This window comes from Anas acuta, chromosome 2, assembly GCF_963932015.1.
Source record: "Anas acuta chromosome 2, bAnaAcu1.1, whole genome shotgun sequence".
Classification (NCBI taxonomy): Eukaryota; Metazoa; Chordata; class Aves; order Anseriformes; family Anatidae; genus Anas; species Anas acuta.
The window spans coordinates 18,462,275-18,478,370 of NC_088980.1; the positions used below are offsets into that span (position 1 = coordinate 18,462,275).

General features: G+C 42.2%; 1 protein-coding gene across 27 annotated transcripts in view; it reads right to left on the bottom strand.

Annotated features, from left to right (window-relative positions):
• KIAA1217 (KIAA1217 ortholog) overlaps positions 1 to 16,096 on the bottom strand; it is a 370,126-nt gene that overhangs the window by 16,845 nt on the left and 337,185 nt on the right. For 26 of the 27 annotated variants that reach the window (XR_011093736.1, XR_011093735.1, XM_068673717.1 and 23 more), the window contains 6 exons: positions 13,123 to 13,253; positions 12,731 to 12,878; positions 10,558 to 11,059; positions 9,657 to 9,837; positions 4,144 to 4,298; positions 3,414 to 3,560 (listed from right to left, as the gene is read on the bottom strand). Coding sequence is in view for 25 of the 27 variants with exons in the window: in XM_068673717.1 (XP_068529818.1) it covers positions 3,414 to 3,560; positions 4,144 to 4,298; positions 9,657 to 9,837; positions 10,558 to 11,059; positions 12,731 to 12,878; positions 13,123 to 13,253 (1,264 nt within the window). In the remaining 2 variants the exon portion in view is untranslated. The remainder of the gene's footprint in view (positions 1 to 3,413; positions 3,561 to 4,143; positions 4,299 to 9,656; positions 9,838 to 10,557; positions 11,060 to 12,730; positions 12,879 to 13,122; positions 13,254 to 16,096) is intronic. The other variant, XM_068673716.1, reaches the window with a different exon arrangement.

The window sequence follows — 16,096 nt, forward strand, 5'->3', positions numbered from 1 at the left end:
GTGGGGACCACTGGCCTCCCACTGTGTGTACCCCAGAACACAGCCTGGACTTTTCAGCCCTTTTGCTATCCTCTTTCCATTTCCTTTTCTCTACCCAGCTGGCTCCCAGATACAGAGAAGCAGAACCATCACTGCCACTACTGCACGGTCCTGGCTCTGAGTGCACATCACTGGGATTTCTCTGTGTCACTACTGGCACTGACTCAAGTCAGTGGGATGTACAGGTGGGACATCTGTGCCAGCCAGGGGCATGAGGGAGGAGTGCTTAAGGGAGTCAAACACAACGTGACACACAAGAAGATTATATTTGTATGCTATTTGTTATGGAAAGCATTTAATTCCTGGCAACTCTCATGAAATTAATAGCCCAGACTACAGATTAGAATCAAAATTAAAAAAAAAAAAATCAAAATTAAAAATTGTTCTTCTCATATTTCTTCCATCTTTATGTAAAATCAGAGAGGTAAAAATAATGAAAAAATCCAGTACAAAAAAATCACGGTGCAGTTTCTGCTGGTTTTCCATTACATCCTGTTTTTATGTGTTTACAGATCAAGGTATCTAAGATGACACAGAACTCCTAGAACAAGTAGTCCTGTTCCCCCTGTCATACAGGGTACGGACTGTCTGCAGCTTACCCATTTATGAGACCAATGATGTGTTTTTGGGTTCATCTACAAAGGCATTCTCAAAGGCCTTCAGACCTTAGAAGAATTCACCATGTCTCTTGGTAATTTGTTAATATATCACCTTTGTTCTGAAATATCTATCTGAATGTCCACATTTGTGCTTCAGCAGCTGATTATTATGCCTTTTTCTGCTAGATTAAAAAGGTGCTTCCCATGAAAGTACCTGCACAGTGTCCTCAGGTGTCTTCTGAACCTTCATATTCTTAACACCCATTCTAAATAGGTGACGCATGGACACTTAGTCATGGACGCTGACCTCACTGATCCTCTGTACACAGAGATAAAAACACTCCCTGTTCTCACATCTACACCTAAAGCAGATATCAGCTTTGTGGCAACAGCACTCACCTGGGAGCTCCTCTCAACTTGTTACTGCAACTCCTGCTCCTTCCCAAGACATGCAGTTGTGGTCTGGCCTGTATTTGTTGTTCCTCATGCAGACTGTACATTTCACTGAATTCAAATGCATTATGACCATCAAGTGATTGCTATCGTATCCCTGCGCTCATACATCACCAGTTTTAAGATTTAATCTGATTTGAAGAGTAAGGATTTTAAACGTATTTCCAGGCTGCTGATGAAAATAGAGTGGCACTGGGCCAGTAGCTGACCCCTCCAGATCTCACTATATACACCTGCACTGAGGGCAACACTTTCAGTACCAGACAGCTCTCAATCCTCTTGAGGCTGGCTTTTTTTTTTTTTTTTTGTATACTCCATGGTGCCAGATTTTAATCAGAATGCTATATGGTAGTTGATCCAATGATTTACAAAAATGTTTACAGGTATACAATTCAGTTTTATCGTAGAATCACAGAATGGTTTGAGTTGGAAGATCACCCAGTTCCAACCCCCTGCCATGGGCAGGGACACCTCCCACCAGCCCAGGTTTCCCAAAGCCCCATCCAGCCTGGCCTTGAACACCTCCAGGGATGGGGCATCCACAGCTTCTCTGGGCAGCCTGGGCCAGGGCCTCACCACCTTCTGAGTGAAGAATTTCCTCCTTGTATGTAATCTAATCTAAACCTACCCTCTTTTAGTTCAAAGCCATTACTCCTTATCCCATCATTCCACCCCCTGACACAGAGTCCCTCCCCAGCTTTCCTGTGGCCCCCTTTAGGTACTGGCAGGCGACTGTAAGGTCTCCCTGGGGCCTTCTCTTCTCCAGGCTGAACAACCCCAACTCCCTCAGCCTGTCTTTGTAGGAGAGGTGCTCCAGCCCTCTGATCATCCTTGTGGCCCTCCTCTGGACTCATTTTAATATGTCCAAGTCCTTCTTGTGCTGGGAGCCCCAAAGCTGAACGCAGTGCTCCATGTAAGTTTAATCAGTCTAACCTTTTACCTGATCAAAGAGTGTTGTTTTCTTTGAAGAGCTCTGTGTTCCATTACATTGTGTTAACAAGCATAACTGTGAGTGTCTGTCCTTTAGTTCTTCATTAATTGAACCCCAAGCCTGGCTTTCCCACTCTGCCTATGACTGACATCAGACTAATCAGTTTGTAGCTCCTGGATCAAACAGTTTGACCTTTCTAAAACATGGCACCCTGTCAGCCTTCTACGAGGTAACTGGTATTTTGATTATTGCTTAAAATGAGCACTGCTTATCCTCAAAACTAGACTAAACACTCATTTCTTGTTGATCTATCAAGCCTATTTCTCTTCCACAGCTCCCCTCAGTCTCCTTTCACAGACTTCCATCTCTACTTCATTGCCGTAAGTTGATGCTTTCCCAGAGACAGCAGACAATGAGACAATTTCACTGCCCATAGTTCTGTCTCATTAGACATTAGCACACAAATGAGGGACAAGGGTAAACCCTTGCTCTTGCTCTCTGCAAACCTGTTTGATGCTCTGGTGGGCGAAAACTGAGCAGGGTGCACTCATACAGAACAGTCACTGCTTAATTCCACATCCGTGTTGCAAACACTCCTGTGGCAGCACCAAAACCACCTTTTGGTGGACAGCAGGGAACATTTCATGCCATGACAGTGCTCTGAGCCATCACAAACATCAGAAGTTATATGATCCAGTTAAGATGATCCACATCTCCTTTCCTCCTGTGGACATGCAAGAGGACAGAGGGTGCCCCAGAAGGCTGGGACTCACTGATGGCAGCTGGAGTAGTTGGCTTTTACTGTAGCATTGTGATCACTGTGCTAAACCAGCCCATGTGCTGTCAAGTGAAGGACCAGCAAAAGAGCACTAGTTCTATGTCACTAGCAGAGTAATACACCAGTTACACAGCAGGGAACAGCAGATGATTCAATGTCCAAACACTCCAGAAAACACTGAACCATGGCACAGAACAAGTGAACACAGCTCACCAGGAGCACACCCCGTAGTATTCTCCATTCCTACCAGTGTTAACACAAATGATGGACTCTCAGTACCTTATGGGTCTGGTACAGTGAGAAATTTGATGCCAGGGCAACCACACCAAATGCACACCAATATTTTACTTGACCCATCTTTGTGTGTCTTGAGAGGTTCTCCAGTGGCAACCTCTGCATTCTTGATCACTCTCTCGGCTCCAGACCTCTTGAAAAAAATTTGGGTGGTGCTTGCCAAATACATACAATTAAGCACAAAAAGTGGAATTGGGTGAGACTGGTGGACCTACTTCTCTTCATGTTCAGAGCTGGAAATTGTGCTGAGGCCCCAGAAGTATTACTGAGCACAGATTACCAGAAGGCATACTTGTGCATGTGCAGTGCAAAAGCCTACCTGTAATTCTGCCATTATTTTATCTCCTTCTTCTTCCTCTTCATCTTTCACAGCAGATGCTACAGCAAGCCCTGTGTTCCGAGACAATGTCTGATCCTCTTTAGGGGTTTTGGATTGTGCTACTTGCCCAGCATCTTCACTGCATTCCTACAAAGGCATGAAAAAGCACAGACAGCCAATGTAATTGAGCCCTCTGGTGAAAAGCAAACACAGTAAATTCAGCACTGAAAAGGACTTGTGGCGAGGTCCCACTTCCTTTTTAAGCAGATATTGCCACTTCACATGAGTAGGATTAAGAGCTTCTTCACCTGGCCTTCCCTCCACTTCCTTCAGGGGACAGAACGAATGGGAAAAGGAAGCCCAGAAAAACTAATTTGGAACATTTCTGAAAAAATGCTCTCAACTCTGAGCTGATCTTCCCCATCTGTTTAAGGCATGCTTTTTATTTTTAATCTTCTTATGACTTCAAATGAAAGCAGCTTGTGACTTGCCTTCTGTATTGCTAGGAGATCAGTGCAGCAAGGCTGACTGCTGTAAACAAAACTGATAAAACCTTACTTGATCATTTGGCCTACCAGCAGTGTTTCCTGCCAGGCAGTTTCAGTAGCTCTCCAGGATGTAGCCCTGTCTCAACTTATTTTGTGGTTTATAGACACAGCCCAAGCCTGGGAATGTGCCTCCGTGCCAGCCATTCATCAACAATCTGATTGCCTAGAGTGAATCACCAAACCTTGACAGCAGCAGCCTCTTTCCTGGCTGCATAGATGACCTCTCCTGATCTCGTGGTGGTCAGTCCTGACCCCGGCAGGTAACTGCGGCGTGGAGGTGGAGGAGGCGGGGACTTGGTCAGCTTATCGTTATCCTGGTCTGCGTCAGGAACATCTTCTGCAAGTAAGCAGGGTAGCACAGAATAAACACAGGTGAAGAAGGAAAACAAGCATTTGCAGCCCTGCCTCAACCAGAAAGAAAGAAAAACAAATCTTAATAGGTTCTGCTGCTGAATATATATGAAGAGAAACATGTTCGTGATTCAAGTGGAACCTCCTGGAACAAAAACAAACAGCGTGGAAGTTGCACAGCATAACCAGGCCACTTCACCCACAAATGTTCAGCAAATCTCCTGTCCCCCGCATCACTGTGGCTGGGATTTCAGCCCTCGGTGGGTGTGATAGCTCAGCACACTTCTGGAAATTAACCAGTGGTAAGCGTGGGGTGCAGATACATCTGGGTACCTGATTACAGATAGTGCCCCTGCAGCCTCCTTTGAGCGCTTCAGCATTTGTTTTCACTTCATGTAATACTGACTGTTGCAGGAAAGCACAGTTTTGCTTTGAGTTGTAACAGCCGTATATACATTTTGCTAACCCACAGCGATTCATTTTCCAGATCCAATATCTGAGCAGAGCCAGCCCTCGCTTTCTGAGGGGAGCTTTCCAAGACAAGACCAGTTTCTCAAACTGGTATTTCCCCCACACCCAGCTGCTTCCCCACCCAGCTGCAACTTCCTCTTCCCCGCCACCACTGGACAGCATTTTCCCAGCAGCAGCATTTCCCTGCTCATGACCTGTCCCTGTGTGTTCCTGGTCCCAGGCTAAGCATCATGCATGGCAACAGCCTCTGTTTTCACACCGCTGCTTCCAGGGTTTGTTTTCAAGGGTGAGAGAACGACCTTTCTGCAGCTACTCAGTGTTATATAAACAGCTGGAACACACATAACCCAGAGAGAAAAAAACCTCCTGCTTTCAGATTACCCAGCTGGTTGGGGCTAAGTATTCCCTCTGGGCAAGTTATTGCATAAGTGTCTGCTCCTGGGGCTGCATCAAGCTCCTCTGATGCACAGGCCCCTCAGGGGAGTTTGAGCCCTTGGCTGACCCAGCCTCATTTTTGCTCTCTTCTTAGATCAAATATTCTTCAAAGCTGCTTAAGCTTAAAGAAGTGCTCTGCTGTATTACCCCCTCCCTGGTTATCTGGCACTGACTCGCAGGATTGCAACAAGAGTGATTTTCTAGAGGCACACTGCATTAGACTGCTGCTTTTGTCAATACACACCACTAAGGTTTTCGTGGCATCAGGTGTACTCTGCCAGCACAAAGTAAAATCTGCTGCTGTAAAATCAAAATAGTTCTCTAAGCACAGCATCTGATGGTGGTGTGGGGCCTATGCAAATTTCTGCTCCTTTCAATGGGCTCAACCTATTACCCTCAGGCTGATACTGCATCTCTGAATGCAAGAACATGCAAGTTTTCCTCACACTTCGTAAGTCTGCATGCAAGATATGGAAGGCACAAAGAAAAAAAAAATATTTCTACCATCTATATTTGTGAGACATCCATCTCCACCTTCAAAATAAGAAGCAAAAAGTAGAAACTCAGCCAAGAGAAATGATCAATGGCACGTGCATGGGTTCTCAAAAGCCAATCCAACTCCCATTTGGTTGTAATGGGGTTTGCTTACAGTCAATGTTATAACACCAGGCAAGGTATGAAATTTCAAAGCTGAATTTCTATTTTCTTTCATTTACTTCATTTCCCCAATCTGAGTGTGAAGCAAAAAAAAAAAAAAAAACAACAAAACAAAACAAAAACATATATTTGAAGGAAAACAAAAATGAGGAAAAATCTTATTATAATATTTTTTCTTTGTATGAGCTCTTCTCCCATATTTATTAGAGGGATGAGCAAATGGATAAATACCGTTCACTGAGTCTGAGACTACCTGTGATCAAAAATGCTACTTTATGAAACCATCCCTGATGCCAAGCAGCTCAGCACTTCTGTGAACAAAATGGGAGTCGTTCATCACCATTTCATTGAACTGAAGAGTTCTTCAGCAGGTACAGCCAGACTAGAATTAGTTTATCCTACTATGTAGCTTTCTACTTGCACCAAAATATCCAATGTCTTTAAAAAAATATCTTAATAATGCCTGCCTTGATGCAGCCTTTGTAGTCAAGTAAGTAATGGAAGCTACTGATCTCTCAGCACTTCCTAAAATCAGGGTGTTCTCACATGTGAAGGCAAAAAGGGAGATAAAGGAGCCCAATTTCTAATGTATGTTAGAGACAGTCCCTGTATTTTTTTTTGCTGAAAAATCCTGATATCAAAGATGAGTTACAGTTACATTAAAGAAGTATTTACACAGTCATCTGAAAAACTGTGGGGAAAAAGAAAAAGAAAAAAGTGTGATTTAACTTTGCTTTGTGCTTTGTAAGGGGAAAAAAAAAAGTTTCTTAGTGGGGTTCTGTGTGGAGAATTGCTGAGACAAGATATTCTGGTAACGGGATCTATCTGGGTTCTGCAGCAAAGCCAGCAAAGGACTGTGCTAATTTCTGTCCAAAATGTCTTCTGCATTATATTACCGGGGTAGGTGGTCTCTCTTTTCTTATGTTGCCCAGTTTTTTGGTCTACATCAGACTGTAGCATACTGAAATTTTCTTCTTGAATCATAGAAGAGCTGGGTGGCATGTGAGACATTTAATCAGGTATTAAGGAAAAGTTTTTCAGTTCCTTTAAATTATTTATGTTACTATTACAGGATTCATTATGCACAACAGAAGGCAAATGCCTCAATCTCATCAACTTTCTCCCTAAATCTGCTGGCTACACACAGAGCAAAATGGTATTCTAGAAGTGGATTAGTTAACTATGTGAGTTACAAAACATCTCTGCTGCTGTGTTCTGCGCTTCTTAAAATGTCACAGCTCACTGCACCCATATGGTACATATTTTCACTGACTTTTTCTATTTACGCCAAACATTACACAAGTTAATTGCATGGCTAGCCTGCAACTTCACTGAATGGTGACAGAATTCCAAAATTATTTTACGGGGTTCAACAGAATTTATTTTAAGCCTGTATGTTGAGAAAGGAGCAACAACTTGTCAGTGTTAAAGGCACGCCAGAACAAAATGCTGACACCCAAAAGCCTGAGTGCAGCATGAAGCTCTGGTCTCACATCTCCAGGACACAGTGGAGGTAGAAAAGAGCAAGTGAAACTGCCTGGTAAGGGAGCAGTTGGCCTTGATGGAGGGATGAGAAAGGCTGCAAGTCTGCAGTTTGGAGCAGGGTAGGCTGGCACCTCCAGGATATGATCGAGGTTCATCCACTGCCTTCATGGTTTTACAAAAGGAATGCAGAAGTGTTGTTTGCCAAACTGCAAAATATGAGAACTGTGGGGAGCTCAGTGATACTGGTGGGATATGAATGTAAAACAGATGAAGGAAAGCTCCTCTGCAGGATGGGAGTGAGCTCCTGGAGCTTGCTGTAGTGGGGAGGCAAATGGTTCTAAAAGAGATTAGAGGAATTAATGGCTAAAAGGTCAAAAACATACCCATAATGGATATGAAAAGGAGTAGGTTACAATACTCCCTTTAACATCAATTGGGGTGTTGGAGGTGTAGTAGCAGACTGCAGAAAGTGGCCAGGTTTCTGTGCTGCCCATAAAGACCATCTTCTGTCGCCTCTGTCAGAGGCAGAGTACTGAGCTGGAAGGGACACGGCTATGACCAAACAGGGCATTTCCAAGGTTTTTATATTTGTAAGTAGTTGGGTAAGAATTTTGCAGCTGTCTCATGATTAACAATACCATTGGCTGAGGCAGCTTCTTTGTTCCTTAAACTTTGAAGAAATTCACATGTGGATTTGTATGCTAACTTGTGAAAAAATAGGACTGGAAGGAAAACCAATAATCCTGCTACCACAGAGCATTACACCATTAAACCTGCCTCCCACGAAGGATTATACCTATATAATCCTTGATCTATGTTAGCACAAACCATTTTCTCCAATGATGGTGTTCAGACATCTTCATCGCCTCACGCAGCCTTCTTCAATACTTCACTTTCCTTACTATTATGAGGCTTTTCCCAACCCCTAACCTGGATCTTCCTGATTGCAATTGCCAATTTCTACTTCTGTCCTATCCACACAAAGCAAGTTGGTCTTTCTTCTTTTAAGCAGATTTTTTTTTATATATTTAGAGACTGCTTTGTCCTTCCTCAGACTTCTTTTCCTGATGCTAAGCAAAACCAATTCTTTCTTTTTTGTCCCCTACAGGCCATGTTTCCAGAGCTCTGGTCATCATCATCACTGTGATCTTGACTCCTTCCTTCAGTTTTCCTTGAAGTCAAAACATTGAGTTTGGGGATTTCTATGTAAGAGCTCACCAACTGCTGAGCAGATTCACGTGTCTTGTAGATACTCCTGTTCAATCAACTCATTATGATGATATTTATTTATTTATTTTTTTGCTAGGGGGTCACAGTCAGACTCAAGTTAAACTTGAAACTCGGTGTATCTATACCAAGCTGTGGGTGGACCGAATCCTTACTGCAAAAGTCACTTCCATTTATTCCTACATATCTAGCCACTTCTCCAGGACAACTCGGTTATGTAGCTAATAGGTCTTTTTCAGACCTCTGAGGTCCAAAACACTTAGCAAGGACCATTAAAATCACGCAGTCTGACTTCCCACATTGCAGATGTTGAAGGATTTTTTCAAGTAGGTCTTGCATCATGCCCAGAACTTGTATCTGAGCAGTCTTTCAGAAGGAAATGTATTATTGCTTAAAGATTTGAAGTGGCAAAGAATCCAATATGTTGATAATTAAACTAGCTTCAGTGATTAGTTACTCCGAATGTTAAAATTTGACACCTAATTTTTAATCTGGCTTTTTGCAGCATCAGCTTCCAAGTGCTGGAACTTGTCAGAACTCGTTGTACATAGTTAAAAGGCCTTCTTATCCTCAGAAACCTCAGGAATGTCTTGATTTTCTTTTGATAAAAAACGTCTACAAAAAGTGCTTCTTAAGTTTCTGACGGTAAAATCATTTGTGCTTGACATCTTTGTGGTTCTTTCTACAGCCCTCCATAATCCTAAACTTTTAAGTGCAAAAATGAGCACAGTATGCTAGATACAGTGTACAGAAACTCTCATCTCTGTCAAAATCAAGGTGTACGCTTACTCTCCTACTTATGAGGATCTTTCATCTCTAAGAGGACAAACCCGCTATTTGCAGTATGGGGAAATTTGTGTTCAGCTGGTCACCCACACTGGCATCTGCAAAATCACTGCTTTTGTGATAGAATCCTTCATTCTGACAGCTGCACTTCCTCAGGGACTACTCACTGGTATGATCAAGATCACAGAAATCTTTAAGTTGAAACCATTTTAGAAAGTGAAAAAATAAATCATCTTTTCCAGATATGTACGTTCTTAGCACCATTTGCTCTAGCAAACCTCACCTGAGACTTCAGGTTTTTCCACTGTATCTCCTTTAGGGAGGACTGCTGGCTGGGGAGGCATTTCCAAGTTGGGAATTGACTTCATTATGTTGGCCTGGGCCTCTTCCAAGAGCTTTTCAAATTCCTTTCCATTATAGTGATCCAGGTTTTGCCTCTTCTCTTCCCATTTCTTTTCTGCTTTCTAGACAAAAACAGTAAAGGATCAGTTTACCTCTCCAATTTCTGTTGTGATCACTTTTTAAAAAATGCACGTGTAAACATCATAGGTCACCACGATGTTTCACCATGATTCTTACAGTTCTAGTCAGCAACTAGAGGGAAGATAATGGAACTGTAATTGAACAATAGTTCCAACTTTCATTGTGCTAGATGTGGCACAAACACAAGACAAACTAACAGTGGCCACTGCTCACTAAAAGAACAAAGGAAAAATTTAAATCTGGGTTGATGGTTTATTACTTCACATGGTGATTAAAGTGCATGTCTGTAATAAGACATGAGAGTTCAGCTGTGGGTTTGCTCAGTAGCTCTGTGTGAAACCACTGAAACTTTGCACTCTTTCATCTTTACCTCTCCATAATAAGGAACATGGAGATCTAAAGAGTGAATGAAATTCATCAATGCAAGTGTTGCCAAAGAATCATACGTTATTGTTCAAAAATAGGGTAATTATTTAATATTTTTAAAAATAAAGTTTATTTAAAAACACAGGTATTCATTTTGGTTACATGTTATACTGTTGCATTGAAAATCAGAGGGTATCCAGAAGTGTGTGGTGTAGTTCGAGGTTAAGCATATAAATTCTCATAATGCATTTGAAAATCCCACCTTCAGTCTCAGGAGCGAGACTGGGAGCTCAGACACAAAAAGACAACAGCTGGGTGAGTAGAAGACACCGTACCTCAATTGATACAGCTCTGTTTCTGGTACTTGCACTGTGAATTTCCTCAATGAAAAGACTTTGCATGGTGTTGCCATTGACAGAGACCTGTGGTGATGGCATGCCTGGTGTGGGCTGGGATCCTACTGCTGGTTCCTGGGGGGGGGCCGGTGGGGTGGCCGAGAAGTGGCCGCTCACTGGCAGACCTTCACTGTGGCTGGGTGCAGCAGGTGAGCCCTGGGCATGGTTGACCAGGGCTGATGAGTGCTGAGACTGATGGATGACAACAGGAGAGCTCTGCACGTGATGGACCGTCATTGTTGAGAAGGGGACGACTTCTGACTTGACTGAAGATACCTGGGACTCTGAGGTGACTGGTGTGAGGTTTTGCTGTGCGTGTCCCTGGGTATGCTTGGGCTCCTCCTGGCTTTTCAGAGCTTCAGTTGCAGTGGCCTTTTCCATAGTGGAGTATTGCACAGCTTGGGAGGGATCCACACCCCTCAGCAGTCCTTCTGTAACATGTCTGCCCAGCCAAATTGAACACAACAGCATGGCACATGGTTAGCATCCAGGTGGGTCATGAGCAATATTTAACAACAAGCCTTTGCAAGGGAAAAGCTCTAAAATACCAACTATATCAAATACATTAGAATGATGTTTTTTCTTCTTAATGCTGTCAGTTCTGTGATTTTATATTTTTCTCTAAGAGTCAGGGGCTTGTTTTTTTTTTTCAGAGAGGTCACGCATAGGAGGATGTTTTTGCCTTTTAAAATGTTTACAAACCTTTATGAATGTATTAGCACTTTTCTTTTACCAAACCATGAGTTACAGTGGTTTGAATTTAGAGGGAGACTGGAAATCAGTTGACTTTTTTTTTTTTTTTTTTTAAACACAAAATCTAGACAAGTAATTCCTGGACTATTAGCACAGAAAAAGTAGTTACACAGAATCTGAAGTAGCAGTTTAGCAAACTGCAAAAACAAAGCATTTAAACAGTACTTCAGGAAGGTCTTGTCTGTAAAGTTTGGGGTAGAATAGGGTAAGGATGCAAAGAGTCAACCATTTCTAAGAACTGGCTGTGAAATGGCTGAGCCTCAAAGCTTGGCTATCCATCAAATGTCATCAGTTTTTCCAATACTAAAACAGAGTTTATGACACTTTCCAGGTATTCTGTCTGGGAAAAAAACAACAACAAAATATACACTTTTGGTAAAACTTGGGCTCATTGTTTATTTCCCAAACTGGATAAGGCAGGAAATAACTGAAGTCATTTTTAAGAAAAGGAAGCTAATACGAAAGGATATGGATGTTTATCTACCTGGAAAAATAATTGGTGGCTCTGAGAAGGCCTGTTACATAAACCATTTTGTCCTTCTGCCAGTACTGGCAAATTCATTTTATATATGCTCCAGAATATATGGGAACAGTGTCAACCCTACATTCCTTAGAATAATGGTAGCACCAATATATTTATGACTTGGATTTGCTTGTAATGGAAGCAAAATTGAGACCACGACCATTGACAGTTTGGCCTAATTCATTGAGTTTTGAGTGGGGATTAAATCCAGTGTCTATTGCCTCATATAATTCAGCAGTTGTCTGCTGCTGATATATTCTGACAAACATAGCTAAACACTGGCACTTAGTGGACACACATTTTATCTAATATTTGAACTTTCCTAAAGTATCTTGCAAACAAAACAAAAACAAAAAAACAAAAAACAGAATAAAGAATTTGAATGGATACCCACTCACATTGAAAATATTTGTTTCTTACAGAAGGTTCTTTATCCACTTCAAATCTTTCCCTGTTATTTCTTACTGTTAGATTTTTGGGGATGCACATTTCAGTGTCAGAGAATATTTCTATTGACTTAGATTGCTGTAAATGCCTACAGCTAATTAACCCACATACGGGACTGGTGACATTCTGTAAGCTTTCTCATCAAGGTACTTCCCAAATCTGGAAGCTAGTTTCAATCATAAGCTCTGGACAACTGAGACTGTTGGTCAGAAGAGAACCACTGCACAGAGCACAGGAAAAGATAATCTGATTTTCCTTGAGAAGGCTCTAGAAAGGATCTATAAAATACTGCAAACAAGTTACATATCCCTATATTCCTTGGGGAGAGGGGGAGAACACAAACCCAAAATGCTTGAGGAAATTTTTTAGCTTGAAGAAAAAAAAAATCACCTCCTGAGCATTGTAAGGATATCTGTCATGCTGCGCACACGTTTCAATAAGCTGTCTAGCTTGTGTGGCTCTTCCTTTAGGAACCTCACGGCTTCTACCTCAATGCGGAGGATCGCACGCATTTTATTCTGCAACGTCGGGAACTCTCCTGCAAAGACAACAACTATGAGGCTCAAGAGGAAATCATAAAAGCCCTGGGGAAAAACAGATGACAGGGTGAATGTTAAACAGTTGACTGTCAGCCTCTTTTCAGGGGCCATGCAACAAGCCCTTTAATCCTGACTTTAAATATATTGGAAGTGAAAGTTTATGCCTTCAGATCAAAGGCAAAATTGCTTTCAGCCACTGCGGTCAAAAGAGAATAACCGAAAGGAAACAGGACGAGTACATACCTTTAAGGGTGGCAACAGCTTCTCCCACTTGCCTTAAAAGAAAGGCTCCATCTTCAACATCTTTCAGTGTCACTGTCTTGTTGGAAGCAGTGGAGTCTCTCTTTAGGTCCTCAACAAATCCCTCCAGCTCACTGGCAAAACAAAAAGTGAACGTGAAATGTAAGTAGGACTGTCACATTACAATCAAATATATGTAAATGAATGGACTGTATCAGAAACCTCAACTGTGGCATCTTTAAAGCTGATACCACGGGATTAAAAAAACAGCAGGGTACCAGGAGGGGACACGAGGCTGCTGCACACTCATGCCCACAGCACAGGACCAGGCTTGTAACCAGCCCCAGTCATTGATTTCTCTGATGCTGCAAATGTGCAGAGCAGCTGTGCTACAAAGGGCAGATGGTGTGGTGAAACACATCCAGCAGCCAGCCCTCTGGGAATGCCAGTCCTAGCAGAAGGGTACATAGATGCTATACCAGAACATCCAGCACAGGTTTGCACCTTATATTTTCTCACTGCTAATAACATGCAAAAGAATGCACAACGGCAAAGTGACAGCCCAAAAACTGGCACTCACAACCCCTTGGTGCAGAACTGTTTATCTGACCGTCTGTTCTAGACAGGATACAGCATCTTGTTTCCACAAATAGCCAGAATGAAACAACAAGTGTGCATTGTATGCAGCTCTTGGTCAGCGTTTGGACTAACAAATGGATGACAGAGGCTGCTTTCCAACAAGTGCTGTCCCACGCTTCCTCAGGCTTCATCTGGTGCTTCCTCAACATCTTTCATGATACCTTGTCCAGTACTTCCTTGCTTCACATAAATTTTCACAATCATTTACACACTTTATTTATTTATTTTTTTTGAGGGACACAGGTTTTTTCCTTATAAGGTTGAGACCAGGTTGTTTTAGCTGGAATTTCCACCCAGAAAAAATTCTCTCAACAAATCTCTTTAAAAATACCTGCAGTGCATTATACACAACTAGACAAAAAACAGAACAAATACCTATGCGAATACCTCATAAGAACCATCTCTTAAAAATTTGTTTTAAAAGAAATCTGCCTTGATTGAGATACCAAATTCACTAACAGGAGTATTCTGAAAGTAGTTTAACTGCACGTTAAAAAACAATGCAAAGTAGGCTCTGAGCTGACAGTCAGGTGCCATTTTAGCCTAATTTTGTGCCTCATTTCTCCCATCCACTCAGGTAGACGTTTTGCAGTTGCTGTAAGGGAACAAAGGTATGGGCTGATTGCCTGGAAAGAGGTAGGAAAAGACCGCCACACATTTCTCTTGTGCTAGCACAGCCATGCAAATCCAGCAGAAAATTACTCATTTTCATTCAGGCCACTTCCTAGATCCATCTCAGTGGCTAGGCAATATGAAGACGAAAAGAGAGGAGTAGGTGGCCAGTAACAGGAGAAAAGCCATTGCAGCACCACTCTGCATTAGGTCATTGAAAGGGGAAACACAGTCACACAGAACAATAAAGGACCATACAGTAGTACTTCTGATGCACAGAGAAACAGAAATAGTATCAGGATCTGAACATTAAATTAATACAGCAAATAATTCATTTCACTCCAAAGCCAAGGAACTTGAGAACTTATCAAACAATTCAGAGTTAAGAATCACAAGTTGCTTCTGAACAGACCACAAACATAAGTGGGGTTAAGTGATGCTCTTCCCGTTTTAAGATCAGTTCTCCCAAAGACTGCCTTGAGAAATACAGCATCAACATTTCCACTAGCAGAAGTGTACTTTCAGGAAACAATTCAAGGGACCACACGATGGCAGCAAGGCAACGTTACTCGGGATATGTTTGCAGTGGAAGAGGCTGCAATAACGCAGGCATCCGCTGTCCCCGTGTCTGCCTCTGCTATAAAAAAGGGTGCAGATATAAACTGGGAAGGAGCTGGGAAAAGAGAGAGCTCTCCATCACTCACTGCAGTGCAAAGGCTCCTGCCCCCCAGAATGATGCTCTACAGTCATGCATCCTCCCCATCCTTTACACCCTGATAGCAGTGCTCAGGACAAGGCAGCGCTACTTCATGAATCATAGGGTGAGCCCCTCTCCCCTCTTTTGTAGACCACAAGTGGAAAAGCAGCTTCTCAGATGTTTGCATCCACCAGGCAATGAAAAAGGCAAGGGGAGAAGCTTAAGTTTGTTCACAGGTGAAAAGAAGAGAAATGAACCAAGAACAATACTGGGATGTTTTGGTAGGCTTATAAACTGATGGAAATACAGGGATAAAGGAAAGACTTCCAGCTAGAAGACAAACGTCTTTCTTTCTGTTTTCTTTGAGCAAAAATGGAAAGGATCACCTTAAAAACCTTCAGTTCCATGCAGTGATACTATCAAACAGGACAACTGATCCTGAATTGCTCAGGGGATACCATATTACACTGCCTCAGGTTGCTAGCTACAAGGGAAAAGAAACCTCAGCCCTCAGGAGCCAAAGATTTAAACAGATGAAGCAGTCTCCAGTGTTTCTTTTATGTAACTGGGAAAACAACTTGGCTTTATAGATTTGTTTGAGCAAACCCAATTAACAAGACAGTCACCTTAAAGCAGTCTCAGAAGGCTAATACAAGATAAATGACTTTCCTGCAACTATGTTTTACAGAGAGAAGCTAAGACAAGCTTTTATGCTGAGATCTTTCTTTAGGCAAAAAATAAAAATAATCAGAGGATCTGTCTCAGATTGCAGTATCAGTAGAGCAGGTTACAAAACAAACTGACAAAAAGAATGGCAACAAGTCACCCAGACCAGATGGTATTTGCCCTGGAGTTCACCAGCAACTCAAGGATGAAACAGTCAAACTATTAATGCTAAGCATCTAACTTCTTCATTAAAATTGCTTTGGCACCAGAGTAGTGGAAAGTGTCACAGGTGATAAAAATAACTTTTTAAAAAGGAGGTGGGGCTACACAAGGGTCTGTGCTCTGGTGAGACTGACATCCAAA